This window comes from Acanthaster planci, linkage group LG15 (assembly GCF_054643075.1).
Source record: "Acanthaster planci isolate LZ-2023a linkage group LG15, COTS_SCS, whole genome shotgun sequence".
Lineage (NCBI taxonomy): Eukaryota > Metazoa > Echinodermata > Asteroidea > Valvatida > Acanthasteridae > Acanthaster > Acanthaster planci.
In genome coordinates, this window is record NC_141791.1 from 667,217 (window position 1) to 682,315 (window position 15,099).

Consider the following 15,099-nt stretch of genomic DNA (forward strand, 5'->3'; position numbering starts at 1 on the left):
TTAGTATAATTACTTCAATGTTAGTTTCCAACTTTCCATTGCTAAGACCGATCTGTACGTGTGACTTTGTTCATGGGAACTTGAGACTAATTTGCGGTGGAACCAAAGTGGAACCATACCCACACGCGTGCGTTTTTAAACCCTATACGTGCACTTAACAAAAGCACGACACTCTATTGGTCGAAGACCTAGTCTCCAAATGGAGATCAGTGGTCTGCGAGGAATGAAACGCGCGCTTAACACTTGTTTGCCAGCGTAATAACACTTCAGCCATGGCACCTGATTGCCAGAATGCATTAGCATGTGGTGAGCACTGCGTAACACTTCACCATCTTTGAATTTAGATGCCATCTCATTTAACCTATTCGTTCACTGCGAGCTAGATTTTCCGAGGCATCTCCAATTACAATCAAGAGGCGCTCTAACCGATAGGTTTTAAATACATCCCCAAAACTTATCAAATGAAGGGTTCTTGGCTTAAAGGCAAGACGTATCTTTCCGTTTCCCCTCTTTTTCTGTTACCTTGGCTTCTATTGTCTCGTACAGACGTGTCGATCCGGGTGAATAACACCGTGAATCGATGCAACAGTCTGCGGCAATGGTACTCAGTGAAATTACACGCCACGATCATCATTTATTGATTGCATTTTTTTACTGATGATTTTATCATAGACGGCAAATTCGAGAGGCGTCGAGCCTGAAGAATAGCCGTCACCATGCCAACCAGCCTGCAGCTGATAATGGTCTATTTTAGTGAAATCATTCAACCATAAGATCATTTCGGCTTGAACAAGGCATTGTTCCTGCCCTTAATAAAATATGATATGTAAATATCATAAAGACAGCAGGCTGCGTGATATTGGTGTAGGGTTTAGGTTCAGTTCTACTCATTTGTATGTGAACAATAGTCAGCCATTATAATTTCGTGGCCCTAACAGAACAATTTGTATCCATGTTTGTCAGTCTCAAAATATTTTCATAAAAATTGAATTAATTTTACTCATTCGATATGTATCTTTGCATGCCAGATATACATGGATATTGCATGATGGGGAGGGTGTCTGCTTTGGGCCTGTCCTGCTTGATCTTCCTTGTTTTCAGTTGTTTTTCCCCTTTGTTCCATCTTGTTTTTGTTTTCTTTTGTCTATGGTTTGGTTTCTGTTGTTTATTAAAGTGAAGTTTATACTACGACCATATTACGCTACAACAAGTTTGGCGTAAAGATATTTCATATCATGCCACATCGTAGTTATATACATGCACCCACGCAGCAACTAGCTCGCTTTATGCAACCAATTTAGTTTTTCTTCGAGTGAGGATCTCTTTTGTTTTCATTTTGAACATTTGGCATTTACGCTCAAGTAGAACAACATGATGCTGGGGGAAAGTGGTAATTTCATTATATGCGCTGCTTTCCTTCCATGAATTTTGAGGTTCTGTTTTATGAACTTGTTTAGTCCTCCAACCAACAAAGCGTGACAGCAATTCCAGCCAACACCGCTCTAAAAAAATTATGGGCGTCGTTTCGAGATGACAATTAGCGTTGTTGGAACCATGACAACAAAGAGACCAATTTTCCCGATATTTATAAGCTGGCGCCTAACGACCGTGACAGCCAATCAACGCAAGGCACGGAGCAGCAAGTAAACAGGTTGTAGCCAGGCCGCTGGGCGATGACCACACCACCATTCGATGCCAACTCCCGTCATCAACCGGTATAAACGCCAAGGAGATTTAAGAAACTCTTCGTATTTTATCTTCTTCTAATTTTTAAAAACTTCGAGAAAGCAATCAAAATGGTAAGTACCAAAATTATTCGTGTTTCTTGCATCTTTTTTGAGCAGTGTTAGTGCCCGACTGTTTGGAGGAAAATGCACTTGCATCGTTTCAGCTGGGATGTGTCTGTCGGATACGATTACCTACTTGGGCTCAAAAGGGAGGCGCTGACTGTTAATAGCTAACTTCTATGTATTTATAGTTTTGCCAAAATGGCGTCATTAGTGTCGTGTGGCTACGTGTTCCAGGTTTCGAAGCATTCCAAAATAAGAGTGTCGGTAGTTGAAATCCGGAGGAAAACAATATTTCAGATCCAAATGCTACATTTCCTTGGAAGCTGTTTACTATTTACAGAGGTTGGGAGACTTTTGTCCCCTTGCCATATAGGCACCTGTCGCTTTATTTCCACCATTACTTTCTACAGGAAGCTTTGACAATAATTGGTGAAGTGCCAGTATGCCCAACACTGAGCTCCACAAAATAAGAGTCAAATTGCATAACTCGATAACATAAAATAAAGCGCATGACAGAAAATTTATATATGTCGTCAGTACATGTACCTGTAGTACAATAACTCTGGTGGTTCCGTTAGCATGGCGAACAAAGCAATTATTCATTAATGTAATTTATTAGAATTGAACCTCGTCTGGGAAACTTGCAATGAACAATGGAGAGGCAAGACGCGTAGAGTTTAACCTTGAACGCCATAGAAACGTGCATAATATTAATCGTGGAAACGACAAGCGTGGGTATCTGCATGTTCAACTCCATTGATATTGGCTAATAAGGAAAAGTAGCGGTGTATAATACAAACCTCATCAGACTTTATAAATGGACTGAATGAAAATTTTACTTTCAAAATGTAGGGGATAAATTTCACTTTTCAAAACCAGCGAAGGGTATAAAGTATTATATTTTTTAAAAATAAATTTTTGTGGTAGCGTGAGTGCATCTCAGTCCATGTCGGCCAAGCCGGAGTCCAGATGGGCAATGCCTGCTGGGAGCTGTACTGCCTGGAGCATGGCATCCAACCTGATGGTCAGATGCCCAGTGACAAGACCATCGGAGGTGGTGACGACTCCTTCAACACCTTCTTCAGCGAGACTGGTGCTGGCAAGCACGTCCCTCGAGTCGTCTTTGTTGATCTTGAGCCCAGTGTCGTCGGTTAGTTACCTTTTCCTTAGCTCACGAAATCGGTTATTAATTGGGGTGGGCTGGAAAGCAGTAGGAAAGGCAACCCTTTACAGGTGGTTTTTCAATTCCATTTAAATAACTAATTTAAGGTCCGGTTCTAATATGTTTTATTTATTCTACTAAACACAGTGGTTTCATCTCTTACAAACGGCACGTTCTAGTTCGTTTTATTTTTCGTATTAAGGATATCACTCAGGCAGTTGTTTGTTGTTCTGATCATTGTAGTTTTGATATTTCCATCCATCTACTTTAAAGTCATCAAAATTGGATATTTCCATCCATCTACTTTAAAGTCATCAAAAAAAGATTATCTTTGTTTGAACAGATGAGATTCGCACCGGCACCTACCGCCAGCTTTTTCACCCTGAGCAGCTGATCACCGGCAAGGAAGATGCCGCCAACAACTATGCCAGGGGTCACTACACCGTAGGCAAAGAGCACATCGATCGAGCCCTTGACAGAATTCGAAAATTAGTGGAGCAGTGCACGGGTCTACAGGGTTTTCTTGTCTTTCACAGCTTTGGTGGAGGCACCGGCTCTGGCTTTACATCCCTATTGATGGAACGTCTCTCCGTCGACTACGGCAAGAAGTCCAAGCTTCAGTTTGCCATCTACCCTGCTCCACAGATCTCCACTGCTGTTGTTGAGCCCTACAACTCAGTCTTAACTACCCATACAACCCTGGAGCACACCGACTGCGCCTTCATGGTAGACAACGAGGCAATCTATGACATCTGTCGTCGTAACCTTGATATTGAACGTCCGACTTATACCAACCTTAACCGTCTGATTGGTCAGATTGTGTCCTCCATCACTGCCTCGCTGCGCTTTGATGGGGCCCTGAATGTCGACCTGACCGAGTTCCAGACCAACTTGGTTCCCTACCCACGTATCCACTTCCCCTTGGCCACCTATGCACCTGTCATCTCTGCCGAGAAGGCCTACCATGAGCAAATGACCGTTGGTGAGGTTACCAATGCCTGCTTTGAGCCGGCCAACCAGATGGTTAAGTGCGACCCTCGCCACGGCAAGTACATGGCCTGTTGTCTGCTCTTTCGAGGTGATGTTGTCCCCAAGGATGTCAACGCTGCCATAGCAACCATCAAGACCAAGCGCACCATTCAGTTCGTTGACTGGTGTCCGACTGGCTTCAAGGTGGGCATCAACTACCAGCCACCCACCGTCGTGCCTGGCGGTGATCTGGCCAAGGTGCAGCGTGCCGTCTGCATGTTGAGCAACACCACGGCCATCGCCGAGGCCTGGGCTCGTCTGGATCACAAGTTCGATCTGATGTACGCCAAGCGTGCCTTCGTCCACTGGTACGTGGGAGAGGGTATGGAGGAGGGCGAGTTCTCTGAGGCTCGTGAAGATCTGGCAGCCTTGGAGAAAGATTACGAGGAAGTCGGAGTAGATTCTGCAGAAGGCGAGGAAGAGGAGGGGGAATACTAAATAAAAACAACAGCAACGTTGATCGAATCGAAATGCTGTAACTATCAAACTTTCATCGTGTTTGTGGTCTGTGCTGGCAATTGGGATCGTCCCAGGAGCTTGATACCACCTCTTACCTATACGATCTCAAGTAATGAACATCAGTCTTCTCGACCGAAATACATAGAAGACTAAATTAATATTTAAGAAGGCTGAATATTAGAATAGTCACTACTCAGTAGTGTAATAGTTTAAGCTCACAAAAACCACAGTTTCAGTTTCTTTTAGAAATGTTCTCAACTAGATTTCGTTTTATAGGACTTTCATTTAACTTCAGCAAACGAAGTGAATAAAAATTGTGAAAATGCAATCAATTTTCCCGATTAATTATTTGCCATCATGACCTTCCCAAAGTTTGGCCAATTCGGGTGGGATTATGATTTTTGAAAATAATTTTTGTTAGTTTGGTTGGACTGGGCTGGCCAGGGTCTGGCTGGGCTAGGCTGGACTGGGCTGGACATGGCTTGGCTTGGCTGAACTTGGCTGGGCGGGGTGGGATGGGATAGGGTTGGGTTAGATAGGCTTCGGTTGAATTGGGTTGGGTTAGGTGTCTGGTTGGGTTAGGTGGTGAATTGAGTTGGATTGGGCTTTTCAAGATTGGGTTTGGTTGCGGTGGGCTGGGTGTATCGTGGGTTAAGGAGCCTGAAATGTGGTTGGATTGGGTTTGTTCAGTCGGCTTGGTCTGGCCGGGCCTGGTTAAGTGGATGGGGTTGGATAATTGGCTTGGTGATTGGGTTGGGGTCGGGTACGGATTGGTTAAAATAGGTAACAATTCAGTAATGAGGGGATCTTTAAACTGTGGGTATATATTGGCAACATTTCTAGCCAGATTTAACACCACATTTTGGATACTCAGACTATTGTGTGGTAGTCACATGACGCGATTTACTTTCAGCTCCTAACACAATGCTCAATCGACTTTGACAAGTCTATTCCTGATGCATTTTAATAGTTCCGTGCACAGCCATCTGTGCTTAGTTCCTGCTACGTACCTTATAACCGCTGGCAAGGCAATTCATTACTGAGCTACTACGAGGACGCCGAATCCTTTGAAATTTCAATTTTATCCTGTTTCCTGTGTCCAGCGACAAAGACAAAAAACATGGTAAGTTTCTTCGTTGTGTTTTCCTTTATACACATATCTACTATTACGGATAAACCTAACTTTCTGTCCACTACGAATTTAAGTCTGTTATTTTAACCGAACCAAATTTAATCAGCATATGGTCATGTCATTATAAAAAGGCCCAGCATAATAAACCACCTGTTGCAATTCCCACACAGCGAAATTGGATTTACAGTCGACTCATAGATATCTGTATGTTAAATATCGAAATCGCGTTGTACGGAACTAAAGTCGTAAACAATATTGGTTACTCTCGGCAAGTGCCAGGTTTGTACATTAAAGCAGGCAGACACTGTAGACTTGAAAAGGCCTTGCTTTTATTGTAAGAGCTGCTAGTGCTGAAGTAGATCTAGACTTTATGTCTCCCAAAACTGTCCCGATGCTTCTTTCTGTAGTCAGTTTGCCACCGCGATTGCAGTGATGCATAGTGGACTCATATAAAATTCATGGAAGTCCTATCTTCTATTGCATCAGGATATTTGTAATGATATTTTATTAAATTTGTAAATTAAGACTGATTTTTGTTTTGTGACAGATTTTAACTTTCGGCTTTCAGAAATACCGTGGAGATTTGGGGTTCTAATCATTCACTCGACACAACATGTATTTATAATTTAAAAACGTCTTCTTTTCTTATCTTAGTATTTCCTTTCTGAAACATCAATATTAGATATGTTTCTTGATTGTCAAGATTTCTGTGAACATTATTCACAAATGAGAAATCGCGAGTGGTAGCCATTAAAACGACAGAAAGCGAGGGCATTGCATGAAGTCTCTGTCACGGTTATGTTGACTCCGACCCTACTTGAGTCGTGTTCTAACAGATGCTGCGCTTCAGCGAATCCACACCCAAAATGGTGGTTTCGGTGCAATTTAAATAAATTCCACCAATTTGTTGAGCGGAACGCCGCTTTCGTTGACTCTGGACCGTAACATTGTAACTTAGCATTACAATACCCGAGTCCTTAGAATGGCACAGACGTGTGTGCTACAAACTGCACTTTCTAAAAGCCTAATTTTTGAGTAACCATGAAGCACTCACCTTGAACGGATTTCCTTGAACCCATGTCCAAAACAGTATTCTAGAGTCACGGCTATGCATTTACTGTCAGGATGTCTGGACGCACTTGCTGTTGGCGACAGCCTAGACGTAGCTCCAGACACAATATTTGATGCGGCCTTGGGGGAGTGTACTAGAAAGGACTGGCCCCTGCGCGCGAGTGGTGTACGCTGATTGTAGGCGATGTGAGTGGCCGGTCTTAAACGTGCGTTTAAGTCCGGCTCAGGAGAGTGGACGCGACTAATGCATTACCAGCGTTCGTTCTCCTGAGCAAGGTCTTAAACGTTGGTTCAAGACCGGCCAACCACATATTTATTCCCATTTATAAATACCTTTTTATTCAACGAGTCAAAAGAGGTCCACATATGATAGATTTCCAACGATGTTGTTCTAAAATTTTACTTTCATTTTCCCAAACACCCTTGTCCATTTTATTGTGTATTCCTTTTGAAAGTTTTGCAATAGAATCTCCTTGTAGTCGGACGGTTCGTAAGTGTGACGTCACCAGTTTAAACCCCTCCCACTGCACATGCACTGCACATAGAGTTACATGCATTGATCGCTGTTTACATGGAACCATGGAACCGGAAGTTATCGTGCAACTTCAGCGATCGTCCAATGGGAGCCTGCAAATCGTTGCGCGTCCGCCTTTGTGACCAAGTCACTTACGAACCGGATATGACTTGGCGAGCGTGGCGCGTTTTGCGTGTTGCGTCGCACGCAGACTCAGGACCTATTGGGATGAGTAAACTGTTTCGTATCCAGGTACCAGGGCGTGTTTTACGCAGAGGGCATTATCACTTCTCAGGGGGAATTATCAAATGTATTATACGGTCAAGTTGCACATTCATGAATAGGGAGAGTGTCTGAGGTATTTATGAGTGCCTGTTAGATTGATGGCTTGTTGTCACTTGCCAAAATGCATACGTGTCTCAGGTAATGAACGCAAGCGCGATGTCATGCCTCCACAGTAATGCGCTGTCCTGAGATAAGTCTATAATAAATATGGAGCCAGGATGCTCCAAAACGTAGATTTTTAAAGAACGAAATGGCACTGAAAATGAAGCAAATTATTTGTTCAGAGTCAAAAAGTGAATATTGAAAAATACACGAACGGAGTATCATGAGTAAAACATGTTGAGAAATTAAATTACATATTTACAACAATTAAATGTCAATTTCTTGCCACAGCGCGAGGTTATTTCCCTTCATATCGGTCAGGCCGGAGTCCAGATGGGCAATGCCTGCTGGGAGCTGTACTGCTTGGAGCACGGCATCCAACCTGATGGTCAGATGCCCAGTGACAAGACCATCGGAGGTGGTGACGACTCCTTCAATACCTTCTTCAGCGAGACGGGGGCGGGCAAACACGTCCCTCGCTGTGTCTTCGTCGATCTGGAACCTACTGTTGTTGGTGAGTAGTCTACCCTCTCCAGGGACGGATCTAGGATTTTCCAAAGGGGGGGGGCGTGAACTAAAGTAGTAATGGTAAAATGACCGTAGGGCGTTTGGTCTGGAGCCATTCTGGATTCTAGGCGCTCTCCCTCCATGTAATGACACCTCTTTTTCTTCTCCCTTCCTCTTTTTCTTCTGTTTTATTCACTTTTTTGTCAAAAAAGGGGGGGTGCGTATGCCCCACGCCCCCTGGATCCGCCCCTGCTCTCGGCCTATTCCTCGTAGGAGGGATGAAATTTATACACTAATCGGACCAAACAAAATCCCTCAAAAATTAAGAAAGAAGTTTTCACAGAGAGATTCTTATTGGTCTTGAAAACATTTTTGTTTAGATGAGGTTCGTACCGGCACCTATCGCCAGCTCTTCCATCCTGAGCAGCTGATCACAGGCAAGGAGGACGCCGCCAACAACTACGCACGGGGTCATTACACTGTGGGCAAAGAACATGTCGATCAAGTGCTGGATCGGGTCCGGAAGTTGGTAGGTCAAAGATTTTGTCTTTCCTTTGCTCCGATAATTAATAATCAGTTTCGATACTGTAAAATGTTTCTTTTTGTATACAAAAATCGTCCTTATGTTTGCAATTTTGCAGGCTGACCAGTGCGTTGGACTTCAAGGATTCTTGATGTTTCACAGCTTCGGTGGAGGCACCGGCTCTGGCTTTACCGCTCTTCTGATGGAGCGTCTCTCAGTGGACTACGGCAAGAAGTCCAAGCTGGAGTTTGCCATCTACCCGGCTCCTCAGATAGCTCCCGCGGTCGTTGAACCATACAACGCCATCCTGACAACCCACACCACCCTGGAGCACTCTGACTGTGCCTTTATGGTCGACAACGAGGCTATCTATGACATCTGTCGACGCAATCTTGATGTCGAACGTCCAACCTACACCAACCTAAATCGCATTATTGCTCAGGTTGTATCCTCCATCACTGCGTCGCTGCGCTTTGATGGCGCACTGAATGTGGATTTAAACGAATTCCAGACCAACTTAGTTCCCTACCCACGTATCCACTTCCCCTTGGCCACTTATGCTCCCATCATCTCTGCTGAGAAGGCCTACCATGAGCAAATGACCGTTGCTGAGATCACCAACGCCTGTTTCGAGCCGGCCAACCAGATGGTGAAGTGCGATCCTCGTCACGGCAAGTACATGGCCTGTTGTTTGCTCTTCCGTGGTGATATCGTCCCAAAAGATGTCAACGCTGCCATCGCAACCATCAAGACCAAGCGCACCATCCAGTTTGTCGACTGGTGTCCGACTGGCTTCAAGGTGGGCATCAACTACCAGCCGCCCACCGTCGTGCCTGGCGGTGATCTGGCCAAGGTGTCGCGTGCCGTCTGCATGCTGAGCAACACCACGGCCATCGCCGAGGCCTGGGCTCGTCTGGATCACAAGTTCGATCTGATGTACGCCAAGCGTGCCTTCGTCCACTGGTACGTGGGAGAGGGTATGGAGGAGGGCGAGTTCTCTGAGGCTCGTGAAGACATGGCTGCCTTGGAGAAGGACTACGAGGAAGTAGGAACAGAGTCAATGGTAGACGATGAGGAGGAAGAAGTGGAAGAATACTAAACCTCATTTGAAACGTTTCCACCACTCTCACTGTTTTGTACCTCGGCTAAAATTTAAAATGATGCCATTTCATAAGACAATCGGTGAACTTTGAAAAGCACACCCCTATGGTCTTCCAAAGAGGGGAAAAACGAGAAAAATTAAAAACTAATTTGAAGAATTGTATCATAACAGAACAACTTAGTTTGGGAGACCAAGAATAGATGGAAGATAAGAGGGAATTGAAGACTTTAGTTCTGATGGAATGATGGTTATTAGAATAAGTGTTAAATAAAACAGTACCAGTTAATGCAACATTGACTGTTGAGATTGTCTGCAATAGACGTGGTGCTTTCCTCTCGATTCAGACACCAAATTCTTTTTTTTTCAATGTTTAAGATTCCCATAGCTTAGAAGTTATCCTTTCACAAATTGTTCATGGTAAAGTTAATTAAAATTAATTTCTAGTACATGTAGTATGAATAAACGCATTTGAATTTTGCCAGGTTTTGGCATGAAAAATGTTTTCAGTATCAAGGTTTATTTAGTTTGATTGTCTTTTGTGATTGTTATTCAAATCAATCCCTCGAGGATAATCCTGAACACCTCCTTTCATCATTTTATTCTAAATTAGAACAAGATTTTGGAGTGGAAGTCAAGATATATATTGAGTATCAAAGGTCCCATCATCCAACACTGTAGAAAATGGTTAAAGTTCCAAGGGTTTTCATAACTCAAAAACTGAATGGGAAATTCCAGTAGTTTTGAGTAGTTCCCACTTCCCCACTCCCCCATTAAAAACACCTTTATTGAAAAGAATTCTGATTGTTTACTCTTTTCTGGGTCTATTTATCTTTCAAATACGGGATATGAAATTTGTACGGTATCTTTCCTTTAATGTCCAACCAACTTTTTTTTTTCAATTTTGGCAAACAATAAAACCAGCCAGCATTCCGAGATTTTGAGATAGCTTTAGTCAGCCAGGCTACAAATGTTTGTGAATATTTTCTGTACACGTTCTGGAATACACGTTTTACATTACACGTGTACTCTCAGTTTGTTGTCTTAACAAGTACGCTGGACGAGTCACACAGCTAATTCTGGTTGATGACTCGGATGACGTCATGCACTCATTGTCCGCACTTGGCTTGTGACTATGACGGACTGTCCTCAATGCTATAGTGGTGTGCTTTTATACTCACGTTCAAACAGCCCATTCGCGCATGGTCAGTGACCACGGACGTTCAACGATCAACCTTTGAACGATCTAATTACCATAAAGGGGCGGTAATACGGAAAACAATTACACGTCATTCAGTTGGATTTACATAGCGCGAATGGGACTGATAATAGATTCGTTTAGGTGCCTGGACTCCACTTATATTGCGCAACTCCGGAGCCTCGTGAGCCGGTATAAATAGGGTTGCAACCGGCTTGAGGCTCCAACATTCACCTGTGTCGTTCCTTATTAACGAGAAGCAGGACTATCCAGAGGGGGAACTCAGTTTTCTAAGAATATTTCTGAGCTGATTCATTTTCTCATCTCATTAACATGGTAAGTAAATCAAACAACTTAAATCTACCAAAGTGAGCATGGATATGCATAACCTTCTGCTCGATTCATTTACTACAGTGTCAGGCCATTTTTTTCAGAATGTCATGGAAACTGAATGACATGGTAACTTCTTTTCTGCCAAGCGCAGAAAAGCATGCAGTTTTATCCAAAGTATTAAATCCCCACCTGATTTGAAAACATGAACAGGAATCATCGGCTCTATTGATGGTATTAATAAAGGAGAGATCAGAAATGGTAATAAAAGAATAAACGTCAGCTCTTAAATGCCTAAGACAAAAGTCTACCGGAACGGACTGAGGTGTAGCCATACTATGCTAAATTTACGTTTACTTATCAATGGGTGATTTACAATAATGATCTGCGTTAGTTAATGATTACAAGAAATAAGATAGGGGTGTTGTCGAGCGTGAGACCGTGAAATGTCATTTAAAAACAAGCGGGGAGCCCAAGTTATTAATGATTGCGGGAAAAAATCGTCCTTTTTCTGTTTTCTGTGAGAATCTTTGCAGAATATCACAGTGATATGTAGTGAGATTATGTGGACAAATAAAGCCGAGTCTTGCGTTAAGTGGAGTCGTGCAAGAACCAATTACATCGGGAACTAGTCAATGATGAATTTAATCTTTCCGAATGCTACTTGATAGTGGCCTTTGACCCCTTTACGGTCAGCTTAAGAAAGCTGATTATCAAAATCATTTTAAAGGTGCATGGTTGACGGATCGCTGTGATTTCTTCTATTTAGTTACTAATGGTCTTCTCTTAATCAATATGCAGCGGGAAGTTATCTCAGTCCACATCGGCCAGGCTGGAGTCCAGATGGGCAATGCCTGCTGGGAGCTGTACTGCCTGGAGCACGGCATCCAACCTGATGGTCAGATGCCTAGTGACAAGACGGTTGACGAGTGCAGTGATGCCTTCAACACCTTCTTCAGTGAGACTGGTGGGGGTCAGCATATCCCAAGAGCGACTATGGTGGATTTGGAACCAACCGTCGTAGGTAGGTGAAAAAAAAATGATTCTCGTTGATCATAGTTTCTCAGGTTCACATTTTAAGGACCAATGAAGTGTGAAGTGTGTCTTAGCCCTTACTAGCGACAGGTCCCCTTGTTCTACAGGGTTTTGTCGTGCATGTACTTAGTCATTCATGTCGAAACTTACAAACGAGCCTACAGTTGAAAGGAAATGTTTATGAACAGAAATAAAAAAATCGACTGTGAAACCGTACTTAAGACACTGTTAACTTTAAAATCATGTTTATCCTGTACAGATGAGGTCCGTACTGGCACTTACCGTCAGCTCTTCCACCCTGATCAGCTGATTTCAGGGAAGGAAGGTGCCGCAAACAACTACGCCAGAGGTCATTACAGCGTGGGCAAAGATTTAATAGATGAAGTTCTGGATAGAATCAGAAAAATGGTAAGTCTTCATTGATCTTTGGATGGACTAATTTTTCCTATCGCTCGAAGTTTCTAACTTTGTCGCTGTCCTTGTCTGGGTCCTTGTCTTGAGCTGAATGTCGACCTTACAATTTTGCTCTGTTTGAATTTTTTTGTAAACTAATGTATCTGTTTTATCTTTTGGATCATTGGTTCACTTTTTATTGCTACCTGTACATGCCATTCGACCCAACAAGCTGGTTTGTTAATTTTCTTACTGCTCAAAGGCCGATCAGTGCACGGGTCTCCAGGGTTTCCTCATCTTCCACAGCTTCGGTGGAGGAACCGGCTCTGGCTTCACATCCCTGTTGATGGAGCGTCTTTCTGTCGACTATGGCAAAAGACCCAAGCTGGAATTTGCTATTTACCCGTCTCCAAATCTCTCCTCGGCTGTTGTGGAGCCCTACAACTCCATCCTGACCACCCACACCACCCTGGAGCACACTGACTGCGCCTTTATGGTCGACAACGAGGCCATCTACGACATTTGCTTGCGAAACATGGATATCGATAAGCAGACATACACCAATGTTAATCGACTGATTGCTCAGGTTGTGTCCTCCATAACAGCATCTCTAAGATTTGATGGTTCCCTCAATGTCGACCTGGCAGAGTTCCAGACCAACCTGGTGCCTTACCCACGTATTCACTTCCCCCTCGTAACCTACGCTCCTATCATCTCTGCTGAGAAGGCCTACCATGAGCAGCTGACCGTCGCAGAGATCACTAATTCCTGCTTTGAGCCAAATAACCAGATGGTGAAGTGCGATCCTCGTCATGGCAAATATATGGCCTGCTGTCTGCTCTTTCGTGGGGATGTCGTCCCCAAGGATGTCAACGCTGCCATAGCAACCATTAAGACCAAGCGCTCCATCCAGTTCGTCGACTGGTGTCCAACTGGTTTCAAGGTGGGCATCAACTACCAGCCACCTACCGTCGTGCCTGGCGGTGATCTGGCCAAGGTGCAGCGTGCCGTCTGCATGCTGAGCAACACCACAGCCATCGCTGAGGCCTGGGCTCGTCTGGATCACAAGTTCGATCTGATGTACGCCAAGCGTGCCTTCGTCCACTGGTACGTGGGAGAGGGTATGGAGGAGGGCGAGTTCTCTGAGGCTCGTGAAGATCTGGCAGCCTTGGAGAAGGATTACGAGGAGGTTGGTGTCGACTCAGCCGATGCGGAAGAAGAGGATGAAGAGTACTAATAAGAAACCTTAAGTGGACAGTGGACCCTTCCGTTGTCAGCTTTTGATATATCAGACTGACCTTTTGGGCACAGTGGACCCTTCCATTGTCAGCTTTTGTAACCTTAAAGATATTTGTATAATCTTTATTTCAATCCATATACCTTATTCCCAATCCTTGTAAATCTATTAAAAATCTGTCTCGGTCATTAGTATATACCAAAATTTCGAAAAATGACTATTTTCCGAAACAGGCATCAACGGACCCCTTTGCATAGTAAGTTTGATTTGAAGTAAAATTTCCTTCTTTTTTACAATTGTTTAGGCCTCGCTGATGTTTTCCAAGCGTGATTGGGTCTTTATTCCAGGTTGTTATGCATTGAATAAGCATGTATAAAATTATAACAGTCAGAGACGGTAATTTAATTTTACAGCAAACGATTTGAAATAAATCTATTCATGAAAAGAAACACCTGCAGATGATATAACAGACATTAATGGACCAACAAAACATGTACATAAAACTGGTCACAGCAGAAACGGGAAATTCCTTCCTGTTATTTCAAGGTTTGATCGAAATTTGTAGAGTGTAACTTTGTTTTCAAATTCCTCATTTATTTCTGATCTAAAGCCCTTTGAGGGTTGGGCTTCGTTCGTTCGTGTTTTCATTTAATATTAGTTGACTTAATTAATTTAAAGGTACGCAAAGCAGAATATCAGCAAGGTATTTTACAGAAAGCTTTCTTCGGTAATTTTTAAATCAAGGACAAATTTAAGAAATAAAACCAATCAGGAATGATGTCTCGTCAGTTCATCGTTGTGAAACTGCGTTCATTTTATTAGATAAAATGAAAGGATTGGGAAAAGACAATCGCAGCCCATTTCTATTTTTGTAGCCCCGCTCTGATGACGTAGAATACACAGGATAGGATGACCTGACTAATTAAAGTCTAGTCTAGTACCTGGAACCTTAGGCCTACACAATTATCCGCACAAACCAATAACCATCCAGTTAATAGTGCATAGTGTTTTAAAGTTGCCCTCGACAATTTACCACGTACAACAACGCCATATTTGTGAGCTCAACCACAGAGACCTTGAGAGTTGCATTCGTTGATTATTTATGACATGCTCGTTCCGCAATACTCGTGCAATTTGGGGCTTTTTGAGTCACCATCGAATTGTCCAGATTCGCCCCTTTGTGTCACGAATGGCACGTACCTGAGACACCACTGAATTTGTAGATATACGGGA

General features: G+C 43.4%; 4 protein-coding genes across 6 annotated transcripts in view; 3 read left to right on the forward strand and 1 right to left on the reverse strand.

The window, feature by feature from the left end:
* LOC110974451 (uncharacterized) overlaps positions 1–15,099 on the reverse strand; it is a 52,396-nt gene that overhangs the window by 20,059 nt on the left and 17,238 nt on the right. The gene's annotated exons all lie outside the window — the stretch shown is intronic.
* Positions 1,647–6,351, forward strand: LOC110974463 (tubulin alpha-1 chain-like). The gene is made up of 3 exons (XM_022226119.2): positions 1,647–1,799; positions 2,718–2,940; positions 3,296–6,351. The coding sequence occupies exons 1-3, from the start codon at positions 1,797–1,799 to the stop codon at positions 4,417–4,419; spliced, it is 1,350 nt and encodes a 449-aa protein (XP_022081811.1). The 5' UTR covers positions 1,647–1,796; the 3' UTR covers positions 4,420–6,351.
* On the forward strand, positions 5,431–10,176 carry LOC110974459 (tubulin alpha-1C chain-like). The gene is made up of 4 exons (XM_022226115.2): positions 5,431–5,563; positions 7,836–8,058; positions 8,432–8,580; positions 8,693–10,176. The coding sequence occupies exons 1-4, from the start codon at positions 5,561–5,563 to the stop codon at positions 9,671–9,673; spliced, it is 1,356 nt and encodes a 451-aa protein (XP_022081807.1). The 5' UTR covers positions 5,431–5,560; the 3' UTR covers positions 9,674–10,176.
* LOC110974465 (tubulin alpha chain-like) lies at positions 11,997–14,654 on the forward strand. Its single transcript, XM_087146751.1, has 3 exons — positions 11,997–12,225; positions 12,496–12,644; positions 12,892–14,654. The coding sequence occupies exons 1-3, from the start codon at positions 11,997–11,999 to the stop codon at positions 13,864–13,866; spliced, it is 1,353 nt and encodes a 450-aa protein (XP_087002877.1). The 3' UTR covers positions 13,867–14,654.

Bases quoted from the DNA above. Each gene is read 5' to 3' on its own strand.
- LOC110974463 (XM_022226119.2), top strand. The intron at 2,941-3,295 runs GTTAGTTACCTT...TTGTTTGAACAG, and splicing joins TCTTGAGCCCAGTGTCGTCG to ATGAGATTCGCACCGGCACC.
- LOC110974459 (XM_022226115.2), top strand. The intron at 8,059-8,431 runs GTGAGTAGTCTA...ATTTTTGTTTAG, and splicing joins TCTGGAACCTACTGTTGTTG to ATGAGGTTCGTACCGGCACC. The intron at 8,581-8,692 runs GTAGGTCAAAGA...GCAATTTTGCAG, and splicing joins TGGATCGGGTCCGGAAGTTG to GCTGACCAGTGCGTTGGACT.
- LOC110974465 (XM_087146751.1), top strand. From the start codon at position 11,997: ATGCAGCGGGAAGTTATCTCAGTCCACATCGGCCAGGCTGGAGTCCAG. The intron at 12,226-12,495 runs GTAGGTGAAAAA...TATCCTGTACAG, and splicing joins TTTGGAACCAACCGTCGTAG to ATGAGGTCCGTACTGGCACT. The intron at 12,645-12,891 runs GTAAGTCTTCAT...TACTGCTCAAAG, and splicing joins TGGATAGAATCAGAAAAATG to GCCGATCAGTGCACGGGTCT.